The following is a 27,958-nucleotide window of genomic DNA, read 5'->3' as shown; positions in this document are numbered from 1 at the left end:
CACACATTGAGTCGTGTTAGTCACTTCTTTCTATCAACACCCTTCCATCGATTCTTGCATCGATTACTTCACGCATTGAGTCTCGTTAGTCCTTTTCTATCCGCACCACTCCTAGAGAGTATTTTAACTTGAAAATTAAGGACAATTGAATTGGCTCAATGGCTGCATGCAGCAAGCAATAGCCTGTAGTTCTGAAGGCAGATGGAGAACCAAAAACAAAATTAAAGGGGAGGAGACGATAATGGAAATAAAATGGCCAATTAAATATTTATTAAAAGAAAAAAAAAAACGTTAAGAATTGGAAATAATTACAAAACTAATATGAATTCTCCTAGCCCAAATTCCTATTTTAAAAAAAAGAATACATCACGGCCAATTACAAACTGCAACAAAGTAGATGAACTCCAACAATTTCTGAAGCCAAATGGTTGTGATCAGAGAGCCAAACCAGGATGTTCTATCCCATGTTTGATTAAACCAATGGGAAGAAGGCAGTTTTGGTTCTTCAAAATTTCAACCCAGCTTCTGGTTTTCTTTATAGGAAGCTATGAAATGGGCTAATTGATCTGATCATAAAAGCAAGAAAAGATGCTGGTAAGATCACCGACAGTTTCCTGTTGCAAGAATTAAAGATGGAGGACAGACATGTCTCAACTTCCCAACTTCTTGGAACTCAACATCATTTCATCAAACCTTTCCAGGGTAAGAGAGAATGATGATCATAAAAGACGCCCAATATGAACACAGAACAATGATGTCAGTCTTGAGCCTGAAAGAAATTAACATCTGCTCCCAAAAGAAAGGTTTTTGTCATCTGAAATTCTAGGGTCGATTTTCTATTTCAACAGCTAAAGCCAACGAGAACTCAACTGGGAGACTTGCACGTAACAGCCATTTTCCTAATCCTTTCTATAACGATCAATAAATCCTCTCGTGAAAGTGTAGTGAAACAACATCTAAACCATCCAGGTTCTATGCAATGACAAGCAGATCCAGGAGTCGCGTTAATTTTAGCTACATTCAGCAGCTTCTCCCATAATTCTAGCTCCCCTTTCTCACTATAAGAATTCATCAGTCCACTCATATCAGCCCAGCAGTAAAAACCAGCACTGCTCTTTGCACACTTAATTCCCAACTGTTTCAAACCAGCCACGAAAAGAACATGCATCTCGCGAATCCTCTTTTTGCTCGTCTCCAGGTATTCATTGACGAAGGTTCTGTCCGAAAGCATCAAGGTAACAAGCTGCTGGGTTGGAGCGGAAATTGGGCAAAATCTTGTCATTTTTCTAGCAGCAGCCAAAACATTTTCATTTTGTGAATAGATGACACCAACTCTAAAGCCAGGAAGAGAGAGGTCTTTTGACAGTCCATACACTATATGAACTCTATTCTTGTCAATATCTTCCGAATCAATCAGTTCAGCCATGCTCACAAACTCGTCGTTTCCATAAACTGACCCTGCAAATATCTCATCAGATACAACATGGATATTCTTCTCTTGGGCAAAATCTAAAATACTGTATAGCATTTCTCGGGGCAACATGTTGCCAACTGGATTTGCAGGGTTAGATAAGAGAACTCCCCGAACTTTTATTCCTCGTTTCCTAGCTTGATTGTATGCTTGCTCTAGTACAGTGATGTTCAAGTTAAAGTTGTCAGCACTACGACAGTGAACTGGTATTAAATCCACTCCAGTTCTCCACTTCACATCTCTATCAAAACTGCATACAACTTTTCTAATTAATTATCGCATACCTAGGTATGTAAACTACTTTTTGTGACAACGTTTTTTTTTTTAATCAAAAAAATCAAATGTAGTGTAGGAGCTACTAACCCAGGATAATAAGGAGTTGGAATAAGAAATGCATTTCCAGGGTCTGCTAAGCAGAAACAGAGTACCTCGACCGCGGCAGTGGCACCAGATGTTAACAATAATTGTGATGGATCAAAAGCCACTCCACCACCCATTACCTGAGACATGAAACCTGCCATAGCCTACAGTAATTGAATTGATTTCAGGACATGAACCAGGAACTGAATGCTTAATAACCTTATAGTACTGATTAAGAAAGTAATACAACAAAAGTAATATTCAACATGAAAAAGGGAAAAGGACACAAAGAACTGTCATGTCAACAATAAATCCTAGGTAAGAGCAATACGATTGATTAAGAAATAAAGAGCAATATGGCTTAACCTTTAAGATTCCAAGCTTTTAATATCTCGATACATACCCAAGAATATGAGTTCAGCTTCAGCATCAGTTTTAACTTTTAACTTTCATTACATTGAGCCCTTCAAAGCCCTTTAAACAGTAATGCAGCTATCAGGAAAAGAAAGCAGGACATGGATAACAACATATATTGCATTTCAGAGATGAGTTTTGGATCGTAAACTTCAGAGCTTGTGGAGAGAGAGGAAGTTAGACACGAACGCAGACATTGTAATATCAATTTCAAAACACTTGTGCAAGTTAAGCCACATTCATTTTCACTCCAGGACTAAACATTCCATCACTAGGGAATCGAGAGCTTAGAGGCAATATGCGTTTCCACCAAAAGAATAGCTGAAATAGACAATAAAAATAAATAAATACCATTTTCAGCTCCCACAATCCATCGAAAGGCTGGTACGTAGCCATCCCCATAATATTCAACTCGACGCTATTGCCTCCACCAACGGAACCAGTATAATTCTCCGATATCCATTTCTCAAGCAAATCAAAGCACAACTTCAAGCATAGAAAACAAAATAACAGAGTATTAAAAAAAAAAAAAAAAAAGGAAAAAGAAACTAAATCTCAATTTGAAGAACAAAAGAGTTCGAATCAAAATAGAAACAGTACCCTATTCTCGGACAACCCAAGCTGAATAATCCCATTCGGATTATCCAACCTATCGTAAGGATCCTCCCGAACGCGATCCAATCCAATATAGTAGGGGCAGTTATTGGGCTTCGCAATGGAACTGGCTCGAGAAGAAAGCCGAACTCGACCAACGGATCCGCGCGTTAGTAGATTAGAGCGAGAGGACGAACGGTTGAGGTCGACGAGGTTAGAGGAAGAGTGAGAATGGGACGGAGAATTCGAGGAGGAGTCAGAGTTGGGAGAACGATTTCGCTTGAGATAAAGTTGGAGGAAGTAGAAGAGAGCACAGGGAATGAGAGAGCCCAACAAGAGACCTCCACGGCCTTGGACAACGCCTTGCAGAGGCACCACAAGCCTCATGACGGTGACTCCGCCGCGCTTACAGATTTTCGGTATCAGAATTCGAATCTGAGCCCGAGCTCCAGGTGGTAGCTGGCTCACCGGAGACGCAGGTGGACGCCCGGCAGCGGAGGAGAAGTGAGGAAGTGATGGCGTCTTCAATTTGGTTGGTTTGGGTTTGGCAGATGAGCTTAAAGGTTGGCTGCCGATGAAATGCCGTGAGTGACCCAAATCTATTTTTTCTTTTCTTTTTCATTTATTTATTTATTAACCAAAATTGTAAGGCGAGAGTGAAAGGGAACCTAGGAATCTGGATCACGGAGATGAGTAGTACCTCTAAATGACCGAAATACCCTTGGAAGTTTATTGTATGAATTTTTTAATTATATGAATTAACATAATATATACATTTTTCTCCACTTTATTTTTTTATCATTTTTTATGGATAACATATTGACGTTTTAACGCAATTTATTTTGAATTGACTAAAAAGAAACATTTAAAAATTCTATTTTATTTCAAATTTAATTTATTTCTGGAATTAAATAATAATAATAATAATAATAATAATGTCAGGAAATAGTTAAATTAAAAGACTGCCATGTCTGTTTTGGTAATTGATTTGATTCAATAATATGTCCAAAGTAACCCCTCAACAACACATATGGGAATTCCTATAATTAAATTAAGATTTCCTTCATATTTACAGCTGTGCCACAGAACGAACTCTCTATTTTCCTTTCTTTGTTTATCATTCACTCCCAAAACATTTCTACAATTACGAGAACCCAATGGAGAAACACAACTAAAGGGGGCATCCTATGAAAGAATGAATCTGCAAAACCATTGATCCATTAAGGCTCAGAAATCAGCTCTGATATTCACACACACACACAGAGGAGGAGGGAAGATGATGGGTAGTAGTAGTAAGTAGACTGACTGTGTTTAATGTGGAGGGGAGTCATCACAACATTCTGTTATGTGCTTCAATCATTGATGTTTTCTCCTGCACATAGCAAAAGGAAGGGGAAATGGAAGTAAATAATAATCAACCAATCTCTTCCCAACCATAACACACTTTGAGTAACAGAGACAGAGAGAGAGAGAGAGAGAGAGAGAGAGAGAGAGAGAGAGACCTCGCTTTGAATGATGTTTTCAGAGGGGAACCAATGCATGAGAACCCCTAAATTCAGCACAGCAGGAACCAATTTGAACACAAGAGGGGTGGTCACTAGACTAAGTGCTGTTGTTCCAAGAAGTAGCAGATAAACTTTCCCCTGCGTTAATTTTATAAAGTAAGATAATCATAAACTTCAGTAACGAAGCAAATAAAACTGATAATCGATTGTTCGAGATGCATAACGGAGAAATATGAAGATGTTCTATTGGAGGAGGGAACCACTGTTGCAAGAACACTATTTAAATGCCACAGACCCATTACTACATCAGTGTTGCTTGAGACTTCACACTCAAAACTAAAAACGTGCTATGTGAAGGCATACTATCATCATATTTTGCCTGTGTGTCGCATAAGATATGAGGAAGCTATATGGATGCATGCATTCATACATACATATACAAACATATATATATATAGAGAGAGAGAGAGGGAGAGAGAGAAGAAACCCCAATGAGATGGAGATTTGAGGCACGGCTTAGGAGAACAAAAGCAAACTCTCCAATTTGAGCAAGCATGACTCCAACCTAAAAGTGAAGGTAAATAACAAGATTAGAAAATCATGATATTAAATTCTTCAGGAAAATCAGTTTCTAATAGGCCTACCTGAAAAGAAGTCCTTATACTGTATCCAAATGCCTTTGCAACAACGGTAACAACTGCTGTCTTCACAAACACAACCAGCATGACAGATGCTAGCAAAATATCCAAATGGCTCCACAGAAAATGTACATGAATCAGCATTCCAATACTTGAAAGGAACAAAGCTGCAAATAAATTGCGAATTGGTTCCACCTATAAAGCAAGAGATAGTCAAAACTATTTAAACATTCATGCCAATTTAATAGCTCAATCTAAGAAGGAATATGCCGCAAGGCGAGCACTACTCAAAGAACTGGGAGTATGTAACGTAATTGGAGTACCTGATCTAAAGTATGTTGACCAAAGTCGGTGGTAGATATCATAACTCCAGCTACAAAGGAACCCAACTCAAGACTGAGTCCCAACTTATCACTGCACTGAAAAAGGTTAAAAATACACAAGTATTAAATCGATTTCAATAGGAAAATACAAAGCAATATACTGCAGTTTATGTCATGCTTCGGCAATTCAACAATTCCAGAAGGAGGTCCAGCTTTTCAAAGAAAACCTATTATATAATTCTATTTAAAACCATGTATATCAACTTTATTTCGTGACCTTTACAAGCTCAATATTCAGAACTTCACATGCAGAATTAATTGTCCAAATAATAAATAAAAAAAAGTTAACAAAACAAAGATAGTACCAGAGAATTATTAACATCAAAATATGGCAGCAGTAGTTAGATTAAAAAAAACAAACAAACAAACAAATGAATTTCATTTCCAGCTTTTCTACCTTTCAGGCATGCATATATCTCTTAGATTCAAACCCCATATTCTCAAAGTCTTTGAGGCCTAATCCAACATTCACAAGCACATATGCAGCAACTTCTTAATCCATTACAAAAATTCAAATTTTTCATCATGCTCATAAATGATCAGCTTAACTTTTAAGCTTCAGTGTTTAAACTAAACAATAAGCAAAAATAACTCAACAATAAGCAAAAATCAACTCTACAAAGTAGGTTGAATCAATTAGTGCCCAGGGCACGGAAATTAGACATATGGCTTTACCCAGGCAGACAGCAAGCAAAATGCCACAGCAGCAAGCTGGTACAACTCATTTGTCTGAATCACAGAAAAAGAAAACGATAAGCTTGCTAATCAATCCAAAAACAAAGCTAAGGAAAGGACCCAGTTTAATGGCTCACTTGAGACGACAGCTGCATCATCAACTTAAGAAAGCGGGGAACAAACGACCACGACAAAATGGACGCGACTGTGAGATATACTGACAACACCAGTAGCCTGCAAACAGTGCACATTATAAGCACACAAAACATCTATAAGAAAGCTCAGGGTCAACAAACGAAGCAAGAAATAATATTTAAAAGGTCGAAGGCACACAGATTAACTTACAACTTTCCCATAGATATCATTCCTAAAATAAGACCATTGTGACCACCCAAAACTGGGAGCAAGGCAAATAACAAACCAACGGCACAGTCCTGAATAAATCAGGATAGATATATAAAGATACAGCAGAAACTCAAGACCTCTATCCAATGTAAAATGCTATTTTTAAGTATAAATAATCCAAAAGAATGACGGGGGCAGAATAAAACCTGTAAGATAAGTGTTCCAATAGTAACCTGACCATGAAGAGTATTACTGCTATTCCGTTCTACCAAGAACTTCACCACCTAATAAAACATTAAGAAAATTATAATTCCACGCACATGGTGTTCAGTGATTTGGTGTGAGCTAAGGCATAACAGATGGTTCATGCAGTTAGAAACTGTTATAAAAGTTACCACTGCTGTCGATGACATTGATAGAAATGAACCGACAAATACACCCTCGGACAATTTAGCTCCACTTAACTGCATAAATGGCAAAAATGTAATGAGAGCTGACATCTAGGCAGGTGTTCAGCCTCACTCTTCCAACAAAAAAAAATAGAGATTTAGATATTACCATGGCAATTATGCCACATAAGAACATAAATATGATGATCTGTAGAAAACCTCCAAAAACAGCAACAGCCCCCACAACTTTTAACTGCATGAGAACATTATGTATAAATCTAGCTTTCTAAGACGGAGAAAATTGAACACATTTATTGAGTAAAGAAATAAAATTTTCAAGTAATGAATATTACCTTTGTCAAAGAAAACTCCAGTCCTAAAGCAAAAAGAAGAAATACAACACCAAATTGTGCCACTGTCTCAACCTGAGACAAAACCTATGCTTTTAAGCATTGATAGAATTTCAAACATCTACAAGGGGCTTTTATTGGATGCATTCAAATGTACAAGAATGCAATTACTCGTTATATACACGTTTGAATAGGATAGATTTTATTTATATTTCAAAACTATAGAGATTCATTACAATGTGCAAAAAGGAGGAATCATAAAAATTTTGCACAGGAATGAGGGAAATATAGGGAAAGGGCGGTGATTCAAGAGTGGTGGTAAAAAAAAATTCCGTTGCAGCAGAAAAAGCTTTAAAATTTTCCAATAGAAAAAATGAGATGGAAGTGGTGAGAACAGAAATAATCTTTTAATGCAGCGCAAAAGCATCAATTTTTATGGCCCATAAACAATTGGAAGTGAAGTACACCACAATGAATTTTACAGAATACCAATAATATCTTAATTTTTAAGTTGATTTATAATGTTTAAAGTACCCATTTAAACTATATCATTCAATTAATATTTGATCCATCGCCAAATGACATAATTTAAGCATTTAAGCATCGCAGCAGGAGGACATTGGGCTATATAGATTAAAATCAGCAAGAATTAGCTAAAGCATATCCATTGCTACATGTATGAACAAACCTGCACCATTTCACTGATGAATTTTAGACCTCCTGGTCCAATAATTGACCCCGCAAGAAGATAGCCCACAATAACCTACATATAGTACAACAAATTTGTGATACTACTTTGCATACATTAGGTAGTGGACAATGCAATAAATTATTTTGAGTAGTAAGAGAAGTGAAATAGGTATTAAAAAAAAAAATGCAACACCAACCGGTTGGCCTAAACAAGAAAAGATAATTCCTCCAATTGCGGCAGAAACAATAACCACAACCAAGTCTGAAATCAGTCTGCAAGAGGGGAATACATGGAGCTTGAAACATATCTCAACGACTTCAGCATAATTTTTTCTAGTGCAGAAAATTCAGAATGGGAAAGATAAAATCTAACCTCAAATCTACTTGAAGTACTGGATACTTTGATTTCTTGTTTGACATCACAAATACATTGTCCTACAATCATGCAAGATAGACAAATTAACATTAAAAAAGACAAGGAAATCATACATTGTCCGTCGTAGTGTCCATTCAGCAACAGATACTAAGGCCTATTTAGAACTTACTTTTTTATCAATCAACGTCGTCACATCATCAGATTCTTCATTTTCCAGAGAGAAAACATCCTGAAATTGGAATGCTCTAGTCCCACTGTCCAAAAACAGAAGCTAGCAAGTGAGAAATTTGTAGGAATAAAGTGCATGTAAGGATAACTCCAAAAAAATTTAGCAGACTGTATATAATAGAACAATTCAGAAATAAGAACAAAAGCAACTGTTTTGGTTCCATACTTTGCCTTTTGACTATCATTTTTCTTGCCCTTCTCATGAGTGATTTTGGCTACTGTCTCCAGTTCTGCCTGTAGATATAAGAAGTTAAGAGTATCCGACATTTGAGAAGTCAAATAATTTTTCAATAATATATCTCAGAGATGAGTTACAGTTATATTGGGAGTTGTTAGCTAAGATCTCAAAAACAAACTTTTCTAGCAAATAAACTTATCAAAATCTTATAAGAGAGGAAAGGGACTTGACTGAAATTTAGTTATAGAGAGCCAAGTTTGACAACAGTTCTAGAGCATATGATAACAATTGCTAAATACAACATGCCACAAACAAATAGTAGATTGTAGACTGGAGAAGATATCTTTCAGGATCTCTACATCTTGAAAGTCCAAAGAAAAATGAATACTGTCGATGTCTCAAATGCATTTCCCACACAACCCACGTTGGAGACTTGAACAGAATTCCAAGCAAAATAAGAAAAAAAGGCCCACAACTAAAATGAAGAGGTCCAAACATATTTCAAGCTTTATTTTTTTCATAGATATAAAACCAACCTCCTGATCCGCGACACTGTTATTAAAGTTGCTTCCGCCCGAACCTAGTAAAAGTCAGAGGTACAATCAAATATTAATTGAGCAGCTAAAAGTTGAAGAAAATGCAAAACAGAAAACGTTATGATTGTCGTAATTTGATCCATAAATAAATGAATGAACGGCCTATGAAAGAATTGAAAAAATAGAGAAATTAACAGTCTGGTTCCACAAAGAAAGTAAATTACAAAGCAAAAGGCCAAATCTACGTTTCACAGATTTCATTTTAAAATTTTCATGCATAGTCAATAGAATAAAAGACAAGACATTAAAGAAAATAAGAAAACACCAATATCTCGTCTGGTTCCATACGAATTTGAAAATTCTGAAATTGCTACAAGCATTAGTTTCTTTCTAAGGCCACTTCAAGTGCATAAGGTAAAGAGTATCTATTTGTATCATCTTCTTGGGTAACTTAAGAGTAAGGTTTTGAAAGGTCAGAAACCATTTGTTATCCTTTCAAAAATCATAGAATTAGAACTTAAAGAACCACTCTCTCCCTCACGGACCATATCCGAACTCTGAACACATATTTATTCTCTCACAATAATTTCTCGAATCTCTTCGTATTTCCTCTTGCTACTCGATACATGCTCATCTGCTTATCTTAGAATTGGAACATATTTGTCTCCTTATCACTTTCTTATACCACATTCTTTCCTGATACCATACACTAAACACTATCTTCCTTTTCACAACATGACCACTCTTTTTAATTGCAAACCTTTTCTAACTACTGTAGCTCTATACACGATCTTGACAATAAAAATGGCTTCCTCTCACAGTATACAACTCTGTATACCACCAAACACACAAAGTTGACGTCAAAATGATCCAACACAGTAGATTTTTTCACTGTAACGTATTCCATTCTCTGGCTACTATACTCTTCCTATCTGCTTCACACTGCCTTTCTCTTCCAAAATATACAAACTCCCTCTCAACAAACAAACAAAGGCTAAAAAATCATCAAACTTTGTATGATATTCTTTCTCAATGAAAAAAGGGCTATCAATTTCCTTTTCTATTATTCGATTTTTGCAACCAAAAAAAGTACCAAAATCAAACGGTAAACGTTTTTCTTTCTAAAGGAGTGAAGATAAAGAGACCCAAAGTAGCAAACAGAAAGGGGAAAAACAAGACTCATAATCAGAATCAAACAAATCATCATGACTATATTAACTTGGTCCAGTAGAAGAACGTTCTTGATGTTTCTAAGTTCAAACAAAGCATTGAAATCTTCAACTGCCCTGTTCCTAGTCTTTCATGCTAAGCAACAGGAGGGGAGGGGTGAGGGGAGAAGAGAGCTTAAGTCCCAAACCTTCAGGCAGATCATTGTCAGGGAACTCCTTCTCGAGCACCTTATCGAACATTTGGGCAATGCTACCGTCACCGGAAATCGGTGCCGTTGAGTTGATCAAGTTTCCATAAAATCTTTCCCTAATTTCCTTATCCGATCTGGCTGAGACATGACTTCGCGCAGAAATTAAAACCAGAACGATGCAAAGCCATGATCCAATTGCTCCTCCTCTTCTCGCCATAAAGAACCGATGAAGCATAACAAAAAAGAAAGCGTAGGAAACAGAAAGAAAGCTCCCTTCTCAAATTTGAAAATGCTTCGACTCCATTGAGGAGAGAGGGAATACGGTTAATTTCAAGTAATCTTCAGAAGAACGAAGTAAAGTACTGGAAACTTGGAAATGAATTCGATCGATTTTGGAATAATTTCTTTGATTATTCTGTAATGGGATCTTTTTGTTCGCTGGCGATTGTTGATTGCAGTTTGAGTGGCGGGATCGATGAAGAAGATGGTGGCTTCCGTTTGACGAAGTTGTTGCATCGCATCGTTAGGTGTGGGGCATCACACCAGAAAACTCCCATCTCACGTTACACGCTTTACTTCGCACGTGCGCTGCACCATCGGCACACATATTGCTTCACTCTTTTTTAAATTAAAAATATATTTTTTTTTTTAAATGTTAAATTTCTCAAAATTTTGTAAATTGTGAATTTATAAACATAATAAATTTTTTAATAAATTAAATATTTTAAATCGTTAAATAACGAGGATGACCATGTGAGATATTATTTTTAAAAATTACATAAAATATAGTTTTATAAAATTAAAAAAAAAAAAAAAAAAGTAATATAGGTTACTTTATAATTTATCAATAAAAGTCAACGAACTAGGAAATCCTAATGCCAAGCTGTAGGTGAGCAAAAATCGAGAAACACCTAGTACTGACCATTCCCCCACTGATACGAGTACGCCGATTACCCCCAAACCGTATAGAGCGAGTGGGTTGCTTCTACGGAGAAAGATACGCTAATTAGGTGGACCAAAAGATGATGCCCAAAGATGTCGCCTCCCCTGTTCGGACTGGAGTTCCACTTTCACGGTTCGAAGGGAGCGTCGAACACCGAAAGTGAAGTTGCTCCTACCTACAGGAGCATCCGCCAATTGTAGAATTACTTCAGTATCTTCTTCCGTAAACTAAAGAATCAACCAATGTTTTCCGTCCAAAAATAATAAGAATGATATTTTTTTAAAAATTAAAAATAATATTAAAAATTTTAAAAATTTAAAGATGATATTTTTAATTTCAAGTATGTCTCTAGAAATTTAATTTTGGAATTTGTTCTAAAAACACTTTGAAGTGTTTTTTTTTTATTAAGATAAGATCGAAAATTGATGTTGTGAAAAATTTTAAGAACAAAATTTAAGAGGAAATAAATATCATCGATTTGAATGACATTAAAAAATAATAATTTTCATTGTTCTTCGTCTAATAGAGTGAAAAAAATTGCAAATAAAAGAGGGAACGGAGAAATGAAGGAGAAAGAAAGGAAGAAATGTTTGTTGGTGTGTTCATTTGGGAGGCAAATAAACCAAGATCGATCCATTTCACTTCCCGGATTTAATCGTCAACTGGCAATTCAAGGTCATTATTAATGGTTGTTGAACCCTATTTTTCTCGTTTCTTCTACTTCTTTTCTCCGCTTTTGATCCTACTTTCCATGGAGTGACAGATGATGAGTACAGATACTCATGAGAGGATTGTTTTCTGATTCAATCTGATATGTTGGGATTTCGCTTGTGTTTTTTGTTTATTAATCTAGAGATATGAGTTGCTATAGAAAATCGAAGTTTGCGATTGATGCCTTTCGGAGCTTGTCTTCGAAGATTTTCCCCAAAGATTCAATTCGTGATTGTGGATCAAGAATTTCCTGTAGTGGCCGTTCGTTTACGGCTCAATCTGCTTCTCCAATCATACAAAGATTTGGAAGACAAGTTGGAGAGAATCGGAAGCTATGCAATCCCTTTTTAGGTGGTTCGAAGAGATTTTACTATGTCGATCGCTATCGCGTCGAGCATTTTAAGCCCAGAGGACCTCGGCGATGGTTTGAAGATCCGAGGAACTTATTGATAGTTGTGATTGGGGGTTCTGGAGTTTGTGTGACAGTGTATTATGGGAATTTAGAAACCATACCTTATACCAAACGGAGGCATTTTGTGCTGTTATCGAGAGCTATGGAGAGGAGGCTTGGAGAGTCGCAATTTGAGCAAATGAAGGCGGCCTTTAAGGGGAAAATATTGCCTGCTGGACACCCAGAAAGTGTGAGGGTAAGATTGATAGCTAAGGATATAATTGAGGCATTACAAAGAGGGTTGAGGCAAGAGAATGTGTGGAGTGATTTAGGCTATGCATCAGAGGCTGTGATGGGAGCCCCTGAAGGTAGTGGCCATGAGACATTGATGGCGCTTAGGGGTTCTGGGGCTGAGAAGATGGAAGATAAATGGTACCGCGAAGACGAGGTTCTTGATGACAAATGGGTTGAGAGCTCTAGGAAGAAGGGCCAGGAAAAGGGTTCCCAAGCAAATACTTCACATTTGGATGGATTGAACTGGGAGGTTTTGGTGGTGAATGAACCGGTTGTTAATGCATTTTGCTTGCCTGGTGGGAAGATCGTTGTTTTCACTGGCTTGCTCGAGCACTTTAGAAAGGATGCAGAAATTGCAACTATTATTGGTCATGAGGTACATAAGATTGTTCTTTTTTTTTCGATATCTATAAGATCAAGATCAAGTTGTTTATTGCAAACGATCGATCTATGAATCGTTAGAAGATACATAAGACTCGATATTATTAAACTTGAGAATTTTAGAGGAGTATGTTAGGAATCACGAACCTCCACGATGGTATCATATTGTCCACTTTGAGCATAAACTCTCTGACTTTGCTTTTGGTTTTTCCAAAAGACCTCGTACCAATGGAGATGGATTCCTTACTTATAAACTCAGATCAACCCCTTAGTTAGCCGACGTGGGACTCTTCTCCCAACAATTCTCAACAGAGTATTGTGATGCTATATAAATGTTGAGTTTGAACTTCAATTGTTTTCTTTTATTCTTCCACCGTATCGAGTCAATGGCAAGTAGGCAACATCTTCTTTTGACATCAATATCCATATGCAAGTTTTCATTTAGCTCACTGCCTCTATGATCATGGGATTATCTTTAAGAATCCTGGATGGGTCTTGTTTTAAGGTCTTGTTTTCATTAATTAGGTTGGGCATGCTGTGGCTCGACATTCTGCTGAGGGTATTACGAAGAACCTGGGGTTTGCCGTTTTGCAACTTATCCTCTATCAGTTCATCATGCCTGATATTGTCAACACTATGTCAACTCTTTTCTTGAGGCTTCCTTTCTCTAGAAAGTAAGTTCAGAGTTTATCTTTCTTTATAGCTTTCTTGGTTGTATTGATTTAGTATAGTTAATGGTTAGATTTTCTTGTTTCGATTGTTTCAACAGACGTGTATGTACGCGTATAAATATGTTATTTGTCATTGTCACGCTATCTCTTATTTGTTGAATGAATGTAAATATTGACTTGATTGAACAAAGACTTGATGGGAATGGCTGTTCCAACAATCCTCTAGCATTACCTTCCCTCTGAAGAGCTCGTTTTTCATTTACTTATAATCTCGAGACATCAAATTACCAGGCATCGATCATTCCGAGAGAATTAAAAAGGCCTAGTACATTCCTCATTTTGGTCTTGGTTTTTTTATCTATTAAGCATTCTACAAACTATGTTAGTTCAAACATCTGATAATACTTGAAGGGTGATATCTCAGTGATTCCTGAGGAGGATTTTGGATTAGATCAGAGCTTGTGTGCTATTTTTGGCTTTAGACAGAAGCATTATAGAGAGAGAAGTGTTGCCTGTTCTTCATTATTATCTAAACAGTTCAATTCCCTGAAGTACTCCCATCCATCTACTCATGGGTTAGGTTCACAATCTGATATTTTTGAACATTTTGATGCCTTCAGGATGGAAATGGAAGCAGATTACATTGGTTTGCTTTTGATCGCCTCCGCTGGATATGACCCGAGGGTTGCACCCGCCGTATACGAGACGTTGGGTAAGGTCACTGGTGAGTCTGCACTAAGAGATTATCTCTCTACTCATCCATCTGGAAAGAAGAGGGCACAGTTGCTAGCTCAAGCCAAGGTTATGGAGGAAGCTCTCACTGTTTACAGAGAAGCAAGAGCCGGACATGGGGTTGAAGGCTTCCTATAAGACTCCCAAAACTGCGCTAGAAACTTTGAAATAAGTTCATATGGATTGGAAAGAGAATGGCTTCTCTCCTCCATTGTACTGTTTTTTAGCAATGCCAGTATTGTTCTGTTAAAGCATGATATCAAATTGTAATTCATTGATTTCAACCATGATCAAAATGTTTTAGTGAATTTTGGGTATTAATTTGCTTTGGACTCCTCTCTTAGAAACCCCTTCAACGCCTTCTAGGTTGAAACATAACGATTCAGGCCACTCGATGAGGAAGGTCTGGGGACGAGTGACAACCTTCATCATTGACAATCATGTAACGACCCAAGTCCACTGCTAGTAGATATTGTCTTCTTTGGACATTCCCTTTTAGGCTTCTTGACAAGGTTTTTAAAACGCTAGCTAGGAAAAGGTTTCTTTAGGCTTTCTTTTTTAAAGATTCCTTTCAACTGCTAGGGAAAGGTTTCCACACCCTTATAAAGGGTGTTTCGTTCTACTCCCTAACCAATGTAGGATATCACAAATCATCTCCAGTGTTTGACGACAGTCGACAAGTTTTTACTACCAACAGCACCTCCAAGGCTCCAACAACCATTTCTAGCGGGATTGGTCACAATGGTGGACCGATCATAACATTAATTTTCATTACAAACTCAAACTATGAACTATTCATTTTAATTACAAACTCAAACTTATCAGTTCATACTGTTTTCCTTTTTTTTTTTTTTTCTTTTTTGGGTCGTCAAAGTTGAAAGATGGTTTACTTGATTACATTGATTGCCAACCACTTTATATTTCAACGAATCTTTCTACAGAGAAATTATTTGTGAATCATGAGAAAGAGAAATTTTGTGGAGTCAACGGAGAAAGTTGATAATTGCAGAGAGGGAGATTTGAAGGTCGGGGAGGCTGAACTAAGGAGCAGGCGGATAGCAATAGGGCGGACAGAGAGTATTGACTTCAAATGGACAGATTTATAGAGAAGAGTGTCAAAAAGGCATTAACTATGGAAAAGGTGGGGAGATGGATAAAAGAGAGAGCATTAAGTATGTATGAAGATAAATATAAAATAAGAGTGATCTTTCTCCTTTATGGCTCAACGATCTCTCTTTCTTTTACCTACTCCATTTAATACACTGTAATTCATTTCCTATATATATATAAACACTGTAAGATTGTTCTTTACCTCCAAAAGCAATGGAATCAGCTCCCAAGGTCAGCCATGGCGGCATTGCCCTCCAATCCGCTCAATTAATGACTCGCCTACGCTTGACATTCTTCCAACTTCAACAGTTCTTCATTCTCACCCTTCTCATTTCCATTGAATGTCATGTTTTCTTAGAAGGATGGAATCCCATGTTCCATATCTTCTTCCTTTTCTCCTGTTTTGTTGTCTATATGACTCTCAGGCGATTCTTCTTGAATGCTCCTCGTTCTGTCTATTTGGTTGACTTCTCGTGTCTTAAACCACCAAGCTTCCTCAGAGTTCCCTTTGCCACCTTCCTTGAAAATGCTACTTTGATGGATGTTTTTGACAGCGAGAGTCTCAGTTTCATGGCCAAAACTCTCAAATCTTCTGGACAGAGTGAAGAAACATGTCTCCCTCCAGCCCTGCATTTCATTCCACCCAAAACCCATCAACAGGAATCCATTAATGAAGTACATATGGTGCTATTTCCTGTCATGGATGATCTTTTAACCAAAACCCATCTCTCTCCTCATGACATTGATATTCTCATCGTTAACTGCAGTGGCTTTTGTCCTTCTCCTTCCCTCTCCTCCATAATTATCAACAGATACTCCATGAGAAGTGATATTAAGAGCTTCAATCTCTCTGGAATGGGGTGCAGTGCAAGTGCTGTGGCCATTCATTTAGCTGAAAATCTACTTCAGGTTCACGAGAACTCAAATGCCGTAGTGCTCAGTACTGAAATTCTATCAAACGGTTGGTATGCAGGAAAGGAACCCTCCAGATTAATTCTGAACTGCTACTTCCGCATGGGCGGTGCAGCTATTCTGCTCAGCAACAGAAAAGAGGCGAAAAATTATTCAAAATACAAACTATTCAAATCACTTCGAACCCTGACATCCTTCGACGATAAGAGTTACCTTTCAGCCATGCGGGAAGAAGATAAGGACGGAAAACTCGGAGTCTCTGTGACACGAGACATGCTCCAGGTTATCCCAGAAACTCTCCGAATAAACATAACCCTTCTTGGTTCATCAATCCTGCCATTATCAGAGAAACTAAAACACGTGGTTTCGAGGCTAAGGAAGCGATTTTTGTACAAATCCCAAGAAATTTACATACCTAATTTCAAGACTGAGATCAATCATTTTTGCTTGCCGGTATCAGGAGGTGCAGTGATAAGGGCGATCGGGAAAGTTCTGAAGCTGAATGATAAAGACCTGGAAGCGGCATTGATGACTCTGCATAGATTTGGGAACCAGTCTTCCTCTGCGTTGTGGTATGAACTTGCGTACTTTGAAGCAAAAGAAAGAGTTGAGAAAGGAGACAAAGTTTGGCAAATTGGGATGGGCACTGGGCCCAAATGTGTTAGTTTGATCTGGGAATGCATCCGGCCCATTTCCGGAGAGTCCAAGAAGGACCCATGGGCCCAGGTAATCCATCATTATCCCATCTCAGGCCCATCAACCTAGCGCGGGAGAACTTTGGGACATTAGCGAAAGCTTAGATTTGAGAGATATCCATTGTAATATGAAATAAATTAGTATTTAATATCTTTCATCTTTAAATTTGAACCATGGTATTTGGTAAGGAATAATAATTTAGTGTAGTGTAATTTGATAGTCTAACCCATTAAAAGGAAATCCAATCCAAAGTGAACATGTCTAATAACAGCCCAATCTCACCGCTAGTAGGTATTGTCCGTTTTGGCTCATTAAATATCAACCTCACAATTTTAAAACATCTCTGCTAGGGAGTGGTTTCCACACCATTACAAGGAATGTTTTGTTTTTTGTTTCCCTCTCCAACCGATATAGGATATGACAGAACGAGTATTAGACTAAATTCAATTCATAGAACTTCATAAAAGCATCTCCTAAACAACAAAACATAAATCCAGTTTCACGCATGAAACCAAGAACAAAAGTTCAGCTGAATAGAGAATGACACCGGAAAATTCTCACCTCAAACAAGAGATCTCCACTCAAATCAACTCAAAATCTACCCATGAACATAGTTCCAACACTTCCAGAACCAAATCCTAAAACAAAAGATTTCTATGGTTAGAGACCAATCTGTTCGACGGAGAGGAATATAGGCTACATAATGTTGCTACATAATCTCAACATCCTTGTGAGGGTATTAAACAAAACATAAGAGAAGATCATTCTTGCGAGGGTGTCAACAAACGTAACACAACTTGCAACAAGAAAAGAAAAACATAAACAGCTTACCAGAAAGGGAACCAATTTGTGGGGCGGAAGGCGGTGGTTTGCAGCTGCGGAAGAAGGTCAGGGAGACTTGGTTCTATTTATGATAACATATAATACCTTATGTTTTCTGAACATCAAATGTTGTGAGGTTAGATAATTGTCTGTCTTAGAAGAGTCTAAGAACTTGACTAAAAACATACAAATATATTAAGAATCATCCTTAAACAAATATCTATGAAGAAAGCACATGTATTACTCCAATCATTTTAGGCTTTACGGGTCAAGCCATATATAGCCTCCATGTGTTACTTTCTAGGAGGTTTATAGAAAAGTTGAATGAGAGTTTAGAATCACCCAAGTTTTGAGAACATCAAAGCTATGGGGTGAGCTACTCATATCACAAATTTTGAAACCCCTACCATACCAGCCTAATGTAAAAGCTAACACATTGATGCAGCTTACAGGAATTTGAAGGAGAAAATAGGGATTGGATTGATGACTCAGAACTAAGGGAGTTCAATAGGGTGAGATCCAGAATGGAGATAGGTCAACTGACCTGACCTAATCTCTCTTTCATTCAATAATGTCTCTGCTTCTCAATGGGCACAAAGAGAGGGTTTTCAACTCATTGTGTTGCTCACTCAAACACTTCATTATTAAACTTTTAACATTGTTGAATCCTTCTTCGTTTTTAAATTACATTGTACGATAAAACAATAAATAAGAATATTTATACTAGAGTAGTACTATAATTGTAGAAATTTTCTGAGTCAAATTCCTAATTGAATTCACTCCATTCCTCCACGTTATGTAGGGGACATCAGCCATAACTTCCATTTCCTACTACTAGACTCACACAAGTTAATTGGCCACCTCTCCTTTGGTGGAAAAAATAAATTTCTCAACTTCTCACTTCCCCAACTATATCTATTAAACCATCATCCACACAATAAAAAAAATATATATCTTTTAGGCAACTACGTTTGTTTCTTTGAAATTTTTAATTATATTATAATATTTGAACAATTGAGTTTCTTTTGGAAAGATTTGAGCATTAAGATGTCTTAAACTTTTGCATCCAAATTGTAAATGGTGTTTTTAGATTTTGTTCAAATGAAGAAATATATAATTAATATTAAAGATGAATCTATAGAACAAATAATAGAGATGAATAATTACACTTTATATATAATCAATATGCTTATTAATTTTTACATGCATATATCTACCTATGAATGATATAATTCATGGTTTCAGTCAAAATGCATTAGAATGGTTGTGTAATAGCCCAAACCCACCGCCAGTAGATATTGTCCTCTTTGGGTTTTCTATTTCGAGCTTCCCTCAAGATTTTTAAAATGCGTCTCCTAGGGAGAGGTTCCACACCCTTGTAAAGGGTGTTTCGTTCTCCTCCCCAATAGATGTGGGATCTCACATGTTGTCCTAATGAAAGATAAGTAAACTTGGATTAAGTGACGATTTTGACTAAATTCAAGTATTAGGAATGAGTTAGGCTCAAGATTAGTAGATATAAACTTCTACTTCTTTTACGGGCAAACTTGTGTCTATTTGTTCAATATAACTCAACCACAAGTTACATTATGGGATAGATGGTGTGAACTACTAATTGCACTCTTAACAATCGTTGTCTCGGACCATGTTTGTTAAAAGATAACATCTACAATTGTTTCTTAGGCTCACTACTCTTGTTTGGCACTTATGGTCCACTAATACAACTAAGTCTCTAACAGAAGATTCTTGATACTATGGGTGAGGATAACAAATATCTCTATATTTCTACAATAGCTTGACATTTGTTAGCTTTACACAATGTTATCCTGACTATATACCACAAATCTCCGTCTCTTTTTAAAGAGACCAGTGGGCAATGTGACATTTATTGCATCTCCAAGAGACCATGGAGAGCGTCAACTTGTCTTTTTAAATGAAAGGAGCGATGACTAAGGAAACCTATATTAACTAAGGAGCAGTGGGGGAGAGAATAGATAGACAGATAGCATTAACTATATATAACGACAGATAAAGAATGAGTGGGTGCTTGTCTAGAAAATTGTAGCTCATACAACTCAAATGTATTTCACATAAAGGGTGAGCAAGTGGCCGCAGTTAATGCAAAAACTGATTAAAAAAAAATTGACATTTCCACCGAGATTAGTACGATGACTAAAATTAAACTTGAGCTTAATTTCTAGTGAATTCAAAAGGCTAACCAGATAAATTTGGATGTTTACTAATCTACACATGTTTCAACAAAAAAATAAAGGCAACTAACGAGGGAATGAACATTTTTAAACCTTCAGGCTGTCGGTTGAACCCTCTGCTATTTAAGTATTCTTTCTATAGCTTCTCAAAGCATTGAATTCATACTAAACAAGCCCTATGCATGCAAACAAACTTAATGGTTAAGTGAACTTAGATCTGCTCTACTCTCCAACAAGTTTGTGAATGACGAGGTTGATTTGACTCTAACTCCTTTATGGTCCCTCTGGTTTCCCTATAGTAACTTTACAATTATATGTTTATTCTTTCTTCACCTACTGCTTTTAGTACTATAATGTATTCTCTATATATAATGCAGTAAGAGCATTTATTTTCTATATATAATGAAGTAAGAGCTCAGTACATTTCAAACTCAAAGTGCATACCTGCATGCCATTCAGATTCCCATTTCTCCATCTCCACCGCACCTCTGCTCCATAACCAATCAATGGAATCTGCTCCTAAGTTCAGCCATGGCGACAGTATCCTCCATTCCAAACAATTATTGGCACATCTTCGCGGGACTCTATTCCAACTTCAAACCTTTTTCGTTCTCGTTCTCATAATTTTCGTTGAAACTTATATTTTCCTAAAAGGATGGAATCCCATTTGTCATATCTTTCTCCTACTTTCTTGTTATGTTGTCTTCATCATCATTAAGCATTCCATTCTGAAGGCTCCTCGTCCAGTCTATTTAGTTGACTTCTCATGCCTTAGACCACCAAGCTTCTGCAGGATTCCCTTCTCTTTTTTCCTTGAAAATGCCACGTTGATGGGTATTTTTGACAGCGAGAGTCTCAATTTCATGGCTAAGACTCTCAAATCTTCTGGACAGAGTGAAGAAACATGTCTCCCTCCTGCTCTGCATTTCATTCCACCCAAAACCCATCAACAGGAATCCATTAATGAAGTCCATATGGTGCTATTTCCTGTCATGGATAATCTTTTAACCAAAACCCATCTCTCTCCTCATGACATTGATATTCTGATCGTTAATTGCAGTGGTTTTTGTCCTTCTCCTTCACTCTCCTCCATAATTATCAACAAATACTCCATGAGAAGTGATATTAAGAGCTTCAATCTCTCTGGAATGGGGTGCAGTGCAAGTGCTGTGGCCATTCATTTAGCTGAAAATCTACTTCAGGTTCACGAGAACTCAAATGCAGTAGTGCTCAGTACTGAAATTCTATCAAACGGTTGGTATGCAGGAAAGGAACCCTCCAGATTAATTCTGAACTGCTACTTCCGCATGGGCGGTGCAGCTATTCTGCTCAGCAGCAGAAAAGAGGCGAAAGATTATTCAAAATACAAACTATTCAAATCACTTCGAACCCTGACATCCTTCGACGATAAGAGTTATCTTTCAGCCATGCGGGAAGAGGATAAGGACGGAAAACTCGGGGTCTCTGTGACACGAGACACGCTACAGGTTTTCCCAGAAACTCTCCGGATAAACATAACCCTTCTTGGTTCATCAATCCTGCCATTATCAGAGAAACTAAAACACGTGGTTTCGAGGCTACGGAAGCGATTCTTGGATAAATCCCAAGAAAGTTACATACCCAATTCAAGACAGTGATCAATCATTTTTGCTTGCCGGTATCAGGAGGTACAGTGATAAGGGCGATCGGGAAAGCGCTGAAGCTCAACGATAAAGACTTGGAAGCGCCATTGATGACTCTGCATAGATTTGGGAACCAGTCTTCCTCTGCGTTGTGGTATGAACTTGCGTACTTTGAAGCAAAAGAAAGAGTTGAGAAAGGAGACAAAGTTTGGCAAATTGGAATGGGCACTGGGCCCAAATGTGTTAGTTTGATTTGGGAATGTATCCGGCCCATTTCCGGAGAGTCCAAGAATGACCCATGGGCCCAAGTAATCCATCAGTATCCCATCTCAGGCCCATCAACTTAGATCTTGCATTATCCACTTAGCTTATTATTACTATTGTTATTAATTCTATAAACTTACTTTATTACTGCGGTGAATTATGCATCTATTTTATAATGTAGCATGAAAAGCCTTGTATCTTTTAGTTTTCTGCTCTTCTAACCGATGTTATAATTTTAAGTTGTTTCGTCTTAGATTTTTATTTCAATTTTAAATTTTGTATATCTAGAAAAAAATCCAAAAACAGAAGCAAATGAGGAAATATTGGTAAATGAGTAGCAGCTTAGCAGCAAAGAGCATGCCCGAAGGGGCTACTACGCTCACCGCACACTTGCATCACCACTCGAGCTTGGCTAACGCAGTTCCTAGGAATGATTATGGTTCTCGGGTATCCAATCAATTAATCTCCCAAACCGAGGAAGCTTAAGCAGAAATGAAAGGGTAAGGTGAGGGATAAGGGGGGTTGTTTATTTAAAACGACTTCATAAAACAATATCACACGCTTGTATATTTAGAAAATTATCTTAAAATCAGTACAAATGAAATATTAAAATAACAATTTCCTATAGTAATATAAGATCTACCAAATTAAATACAACTTGGCTATGCAAGTTTCACCATCTTTAATTACGATACTGTCGTCGTCAGTGGAATGGGCTATTTGCCTTTACTTTAAATATAAAAGTAGCACATGACTTAGTATTTTAAGGAACACTTTCATTAAAAGGTTCTATCATAGATTTAGAGGCTTATTTTCTGGTATCAATTCAAATATATATCATAGTACACTTATAATAAATTTGTTATTGTCGGTGTTTTGAATTGTGCCGCTACACTTTGACCCATTTCATTTTTACTCGAAACATTTTTAAATTTATTTCAAGAAATACTCTTCAACTTTCAGATCATTNAAAAAAAAAAAAAAAAAAAAAAAAAAAAATGTAGTTACCATTTAAAATAAATTCATAATACAAGACGTAGGAAGGAAGGTATGTGGTAATAAAAACAGGGGACCATTATACATAGCCAAATTAACTTCTCACCACCAATACTCCCAACCCCTCTTCAGTTTTGGCATTCATGAAACAACCACCACTTTCATTTATTACCTACCTCCATTCCCCAATATCATCCCCCTCACCGCTCTCCCATTCTTTCTTTCTTCTTCTTCTTCTTCCATGGCTCATACTCCTCTGCAATGGCTCTGTTTTCCTCTGTTTTTCCACTGTTTGCTTCTTTCAAGCGCCCAGTTTTTCAAAACCTATGTTGTTCAGATGGACAGGTCTGCAATGCCGGACTCGTTTTCCGATCATTTTGAGTGGTACTCCACTGTGCTAAGCAGTGTCGTGGTTGATAATCCTGAGAGAGAAGGTCAAGGTAATGGGGGAGGTGAAGACAGGATCATTTATAGTTATCAGAATGTTTTCCATGGAGTTGCAGCTCGATTGAGTGAAGAAGAGGCTGAGAGGCTCGAGGAAGAACATGGGGTGTTGGCCGTTTTTCCTGAGGTTAAGTATGAGCTTCATACGACTAGAAGCCCCAAGTTTCTTGGGCTTGAACCGGCGGACAGTAACAGCGCCTGGTCTCAGCAGATTGCAGACCATGATGTGGTTGTCGGGGTTTTGGACACTGGGATTTGGCCGGAGAGTGAGAGCTTCAACGATGCTGGAATGTCGCCGGTGCCGGCGTATTGGAAAGGGGAATGCGAGACAGGGCGAGGCTTCACGAAACAGAATTGTAATAGAAAGATCGTTGGCGCTAGAGTGTTTTACCATGGGTATGAAGCTGCAACGGGGAAATTTAACCAACAGTTGGAGTATAAATCGCCGAGGGATCAAGATGGGCATGGGACTCACACGGCAGCCACCGTCGCGGGATCTCCGGTGGCAGGGGCAAATCTTCTGGGGTATGCTTATGGAACAGCTAGAGGAATGGCGCCTGGTGCTAGAATTGCCGCCTACAAAGTCTGTTGGGTTGGTGGCTGCTTTAGCTCCGACATTTTGTCGGCTGTGGACAGAGCTGTGGCCGACGGCGTAAATGTTCTGTCCATCTCTTTGGGAGGTGGGGTTTCTTCTTACTATCGTGATAGCCTCTCCGTTGCAGCATTTGGGGCAATGGAGATGGGTGTTTTCGTGTCCTGCTCGGCCGGGAATGGAGGGCCGGATCCTGTCAGTCTCACAAACGTATCGCCGTGGATAACCACCGTCGGCGCTAGTACAATGGACAGAGATTTCCCGGCCATTGTCAAGCTCGGCAATGGCAGAACAATCACCGGCGTTTCACTTTACAGAGGAAGAATCACGATTCAAGAAAACAAACAATTCCCAGTTGTGTATATGGGGAGTAATTCAAGCAACCCTGATCCGAGTTCGCTCTGTTTAGAAGGAACTTTAGATCCCCATTTCGTCGCCGGAAAAATTGTGATATGCGATCGAGGAATTAGCCCTCGGGTTCAAAAGGGAGTGGTGGTGAAAAACGCCGGTGGTATTGGGATGATTCTGTCGAACACGGCAGCGAATGGGGAAGAACTTGTTGCCGATTGCCATTTACTGCCGGCAGTCGCCGTCGGAGAAACAGAAGGCAAGGCAATTAAGCAATATGCATTAACAAATCGAAAACCGACGGCGACTCTAGGGCTTTTAGGTACAAGATTAGGGGTAAAACCCTCGCCGGTAGTGGCGGCGTTTTCTTCCAGAGGACCAAATTTCCTCACTCTGGAGATTCTCAAGCCCGATCTGGTAGCTCCCGGCGTCAACATCCTCGCCGCTTGGACCGGAAAAACAGGGCCGTCGAGCTTGACAACAGATACAAGAAGGGTGAAATTCAACATTCTTTCCGGAACTTCAATGTCGTGCCCACACGTCAGTGGAGTAGCGGCCTTAATCAAATCGAAACATCCCGATTGGAGCCCATCAGCGATCAAATCGGCGCTGATGACCACCGCATATGTCCACGACAACACCTACAAGCCTCTGAAAGACGCCTCCGCCGCATCCCCGTCGAGTCCGTACGACCATGGCGCCGGCCACATAAATCCCAGAAAAGCCCTAGATCCTGGTTTGGTTTACGAAATTAAACCGCAAGATTACTTCGAATTCCTCTGTACACAGGATTTAACTCCTTCACAGCTCAAAGTCTTCTCCAAACATTCAAATCGATCATGCCATCGCCTTCTCCCCAACCCTGGAGATTTAAATTATCCAGCCATCTCCGCCGTGTTCCCAGAGAAAACCACCATCACCTCCCTGACCCTTCACAGAACCGTCACCAACGTCGGCCCTGCATCCTCGAGTTACCACGCAATAGTGTCTCCGTTCACCGGCGCCGCCGTGAAAATCGAGCCGGAGAGGCTGAATTTCACAAGGAGATATCAGAAGCTTTCATACAGAATCACTTTCGTGACGAAGAAGAGACTTAGCATGCCGGAATTTGGCGGGCTAATTTGGAAGGACGGAAGTCACAGGGTGAGAAGCCCCATTATCATCACCTGGTTGTCGTCTTTTTGAATCCATTTCTTGGCCTGTTTCTTTGTTTGATCCATTTTGGAGCTCATGTTTTCAATCATCAAGTCTCAGTTCATGGGTTTTGCAATTAAATTTGCTACTAAATATCCATGTAGTATTATTACAAGAGATATTAATGCAATGTTTATTTATTTCATGTGCATTTTCTTAAAAACTTCCATTTTAATGTGAAGATTTATCAGATTGTGGGAAATTTAATATCATCCTATTTGCATGTGTTATTAATTACTCCAAAATGGACAATAAATGAATAATTGTAACATACCATGAGAACCAAAGTTTATAAAATATTCGATCCGATGTCCATATTAATTGGGGAGGAGAACAAACCACCCTTTATAAAAGTGTGGAAACTTTCCCCCAGCATACCAGTTTTAAAGCCTTGAGAGCAAGCCAGGAAAGTTTAAAGAGGACAATATCTGCTAACGGTGGATCTGGGGCGTTACAAATGGTATCAGAGTCAGACACCAAACGATGTGCCAACCTTCTCGCTGTTCCTCGAAGGGGGTAGACACGAGGCCGTGTGCAAGTAAGGACGCTGGGCCCAAAAAAGGTGGATTTGGGGGCGGTCCCACATCGATTAGAGGAAGAAAAGAGTGCAGCTAGGCCCAAAGGGGATGAATTTGTATAGCTCATAAATTTTTAACCTTTTGATTAAAAAAATTATTTTTACCAAAAAGGGTGGATTTGGGAAAGAGTGCCAGCTAGTTCACTCCGACCCAAAGGGGATGAATTTGTATAGCTGATAAATTTTTAACCTTTTGATTAAAAAAAATTATTTTTATCTAAAATGTCAAGCTTTAGGTCATTCTAGAGTGACCGTTAATATCAAATCATGGTTCATCTTCATTTACTAAATATTCTTATCTAAAGGGTTAGTAATGTTGTGCCAACAAGGATGTTGGCCCCAGAGAGGGTAGATGGTCCCACGTCGATTAGAGGAAGGAAAGAGTGTCATCGAGTACGCTGGGCCTTGAAGGAGGTGGATTTGTATAGCTCATAAATTTTTAACCTTTTGATTAAAAAAAATATTTTTAACTAAAATGTCAAGCTTTAGGTCATTCCAAGGTGACCGTTAATATCAAATCATGGTTCATTGTCATTTACTAGATATTCTTATCTACCGGGTTAGTAATGTTGTGAGAATCTACATTAATTGGAGAAGAGAACGAAACACCTCTTATAAAAGGTGTGAAAAGTTTTGGAGACAATATCATACCATTCTACCTTTATAAAAAAATTCAAGAAAACTTTTATTGTCAATATATGATATAGATTTATAGCCCAAAATAAATTCATAAATGTTTTATAATATTTAAAAAATAATCTCAAATATATTTGTATTATTTTACTATAAAATCCAATATATTAAAATGTTACCTCAAATCTTTGATGTGATAAGATTCTTACATCATTTATAGAATTAAAAGGCAGCATTATTCTTATATTATAACTATTTATAAGGAATAGCTTTATTGTTTCAACTTGGGTGTAATTAATTAAAGTCTGTAAAATTACAAAAACACCCATCCTTGTTTAGGACACACAACATTCAAATGAGTTTTGAACCACAAAGAATTGGCATGCTCCTGTCGCTTCACTACCTAACTCCCATTGTAGAAACTTTATTTATTTTTATTCTTTTGGAAATTTAAATAATTTTATTAAACGACGAGCACAATAAACATGGCATAATTTAATTAAAATGCGATATTTATTTTTTTAAGAAATATTAATTTGTATTATAAACTTTAAATTTTACTAAAATAGACTATATACTTAATTAAACGTTACAATTCATTAAGGTATAACACCAAACTCTTCTATTTAATTTTAAAATAGTTTTTATGAAGAAATGTGGGCAAAACTTGGCTGAAAGGAAACAAAAAGAAAAGGCTCTTCGGGATTGGAACCGTCACTTTCGCCGTCACCGCCACGTACCCAAATACCTATACCACCTCTTTAATTGGCCCTCTCCTTTACCGCCACGTGTAATTACTCTTATAATTAAAATTTTAAATTGTAGAGACTATTTTTAATATTTTATTAAGATGAGTTATTATTATTATTTTTCAAAGATAATCTTTATAAAAAGAATTATTAAATTAAATTAAATTCTTTTTT

At 37.8% G+C, this 27,958-nt stretch overlaps 5 protein-coding genes and 1 pseudogene across 7 annotated transcripts; 4 read left to right on the top strand and 2 right to left on the bottom strand.

Moving 5' to 3' along the window:
* Positions 1-242: 242 nt before the first annotated feature.
* On the bottom strand, positions 243-3,458 carry LOC111801978 (probable aminotransferase ACS12). The gene is made up of 4 exons (XM_023686231.1): positions 2,846-3,458; positions 2,597-2,731; positions 1,835-1,995; positions 243-1,721 (listed from the first exon to the last, which is right to left on the bottom strand). The coding sequence occupies exons 1-4, from the start codon at positions 3,224-3,226 to the stop codon at positions 866-868; spliced, it is 1,533 nt and encodes a 510-aa protein (XP_023541999.1). The 5' UTR covers positions 3,227-3,458; the 3' UTR covers positions 243-865.
* A 330-nt stretch (positions 3,459-3,788) lies between these two features.
* On the bottom strand, positions 3,789-11,022 carry LOC111802264 (K(+) efflux antiporter 5). 2 transcript variants are annotated; one of them, XM_023686565.1, is made up of 20 exons: positions 10,490-11,022; positions 9,133-9,176; positions 8,585-8,652; positions 8,360-8,444; positions 8,188-8,249; positions 8,012-8,087; positions 7,813-7,887; positions 7,128-7,199; positions 6,944-7,027; positions 6,781-6,849; positions 6,592-6,669; positions 6,386-6,474; positions 6,178-6,274; positions 6,041-6,094; positions 5,306-5,401; positions 4,989-5,177; positions 4,832-4,909; positions 4,342-4,482; positions 4,146-4,211; positions 3,789-4,040 (listed from the first exon to the last, which is right to left on the bottom strand). In XM_023686565.1, the coding sequence occupies exons 1-19, from the start codon at positions 10,725-10,727 to the stop codon at positions 4,170-4,172; spliced, it is 1,737 nt and encodes a 578-aa protein (XP_023542333.1). In that variant the 5' UTR covers positions 10,728-11,022; the 3' UTR covers positions 3,789-4,040; positions 4,146-4,169. The 2 variants fall into 2 exon arrangements, with proteins under 2 accessions (XP_023542333.1, XP_023542332.1); XM_023686564.1 differs by having other exon boundaries at positions 3,789-4,211.
* Positions 11,023-11,946: 924 nt separating this feature from the next.
* LOC111802274 lies at positions 11,947-14,936 on the top strand. 2 transcript variants are annotated; one of them, XM_023686577.1, is made up of 4 exons: positions 11,947-12,110; positions 12,289-13,207; positions 13,738-13,886; positions 14,504-14,936. In XM_023686577.1, exons 2-4 carry the CDS (start codon positions 12,293-12,295, stop codon positions 14,751-14,753), a joined length of 1,314 nt encoding a protein of 437 aa, XP_023542345.1. In that variant the 5' UTR covers positions 11,947-12,110; positions 12,289-12,292; the 3' UTR covers positions 14,754-14,936. The 2 variants fall into 2 exon arrangements, with proteins under 2 accessions (XP_023542345.1, XP_023542344.1); XM_023686576.1 differs by having other exon boundaries at positions 11,947-13,207.
* A 705-nt stretch (positions 14,937-15,641) lies between these two features.
* Positions 15,642-17,402, top strand: LOC111802364 (3-ketoacyl-CoA synthase 7-like). Its single transcript, XM_023686698.1, has one exon. It carries the CDS (start codon positions 15,939-15,941, stop codon positions 17,400-17,402), a length of 1,464 nt encoding a protein of 487 aa, XP_023542466.1. The 5' UTR covers positions 15,642-15,938.
* Positions 17,403-20,810: 3,408 nt separating this feature from the next.
* On the top strand, positions 20,811-22,459 carry LOC111802365 (annotated as a pseudogene).
* Positions 22,460-23,260: 801 nt separating this feature from the next.
* On the top strand, positions 23,261-25,970 carry LOC111802181 (subtilisin-like protease SBT1.3). The gene has a single exon (XM_023686448.1). The coding sequence runs from the start codon at positions 23,489-23,491 to the stop codon at positions 25,814-25,816; it is 2,328 nt and encodes a 775-aa protein (XP_023542216.1). The 5' UTR covers positions 23,261-23,488; the 3' UTR covers positions 25,817-25,970.
* Positions 25,971-27,958: the final 1,988 nt, after the last annotated feature.

Source organism: Cucurbita pepo, chromosome LG09, assembly GCF_002806865.2.
Source record: "Cucurbita pepo subsp. pepo cultivar mu-cu-16 chromosome LG09, ASM280686v2, whole genome shotgun sequence".
Taxonomy (NCBI): Eukaryota; Viridiplantae; Streptophyta; class Magnoliopsida; order Cucurbitales; family Cucurbitaceae; genus Cucurbita; species Cucurbita pepo.
This window is presented reverse-complemented; position numbering and strand designations above follow the sequence as displayed.

Coding starts and splice junctions, on each gene's coding strand:
- LOC111801978 (XM_023686231.1), bottom strand. CDS start 3,226: ATGAGGCTTGTGGTGCCTCTGCAAGGCGTTGTCCAAGGCCGTGGAGGT. Junction 2,732..2,845: donor TTGGGTTGTCCGAGAATAGG/GTACTGTTTCTA, acceptor CTATGCTTGAAG/TTGTGCTTTGATTTGCTTGA. Junction 1,996..2,596: donor GATTGTGGGAGCTGAAAATG/GTATTTATTTAT, acceptor CAATTACTGTAG/GCTATGGCAGGTTTCATGTC.
- LOC111802264 (XM_023686564.1), bottom strand. CDS start 10,727: ATGCTTCATCGGTTCTTTATGGCGAGAAGAGGAGGAGCAATTGGATCA. Junction 8,250..8,359: donor CGACGTTGATTGATAAAAAA/GTAAGTTCTAAA, acceptor GCATGATTGTAG/GACAATGTATTTGTGATGTC. Junction 5,402..6,040: donor TTTGCTTGCTGTCTGCCTGG/GTAAAGCCATAT, acceptor AACCTTTTTCAG/TGCAGTGATAAGTTGGGACT.
- LOC111802274 (XM_023686577.1), top strand. CDS start 12,293: ATGAGTTGCTATAGAAAATCGAAGTTTGCGATTGATGCCTTTCGGAGC. Junction 13,208..13,737: donor CAACTATTATTGGTCATGAG/GTACATAAGATT, acceptor TTCATTAATTAG/GTTGGGCATGCTGTGGCTCG. Junction 13,887..14,503: donor AGGCTTCCTTTCTCTAGAAA/GTAAGTTCAGAG, acceptor TGATGCCTTCAG/GATGGAAATGGAAGCAGATT.
- LOC111802364 (XM_023686698.1), top strand. CDS start 15,939: ATGGAATCAGCTCCCAAGGTCAGCCATGGCGGCATTGCCCTCCAATCC.
- LOC111802181 (XM_023686448.1), top strand. CDS start 23,489: ATGGCTCATACTCCTCTGCAATGGCTCTGTTTTCCTCTGTTTTTCCAC.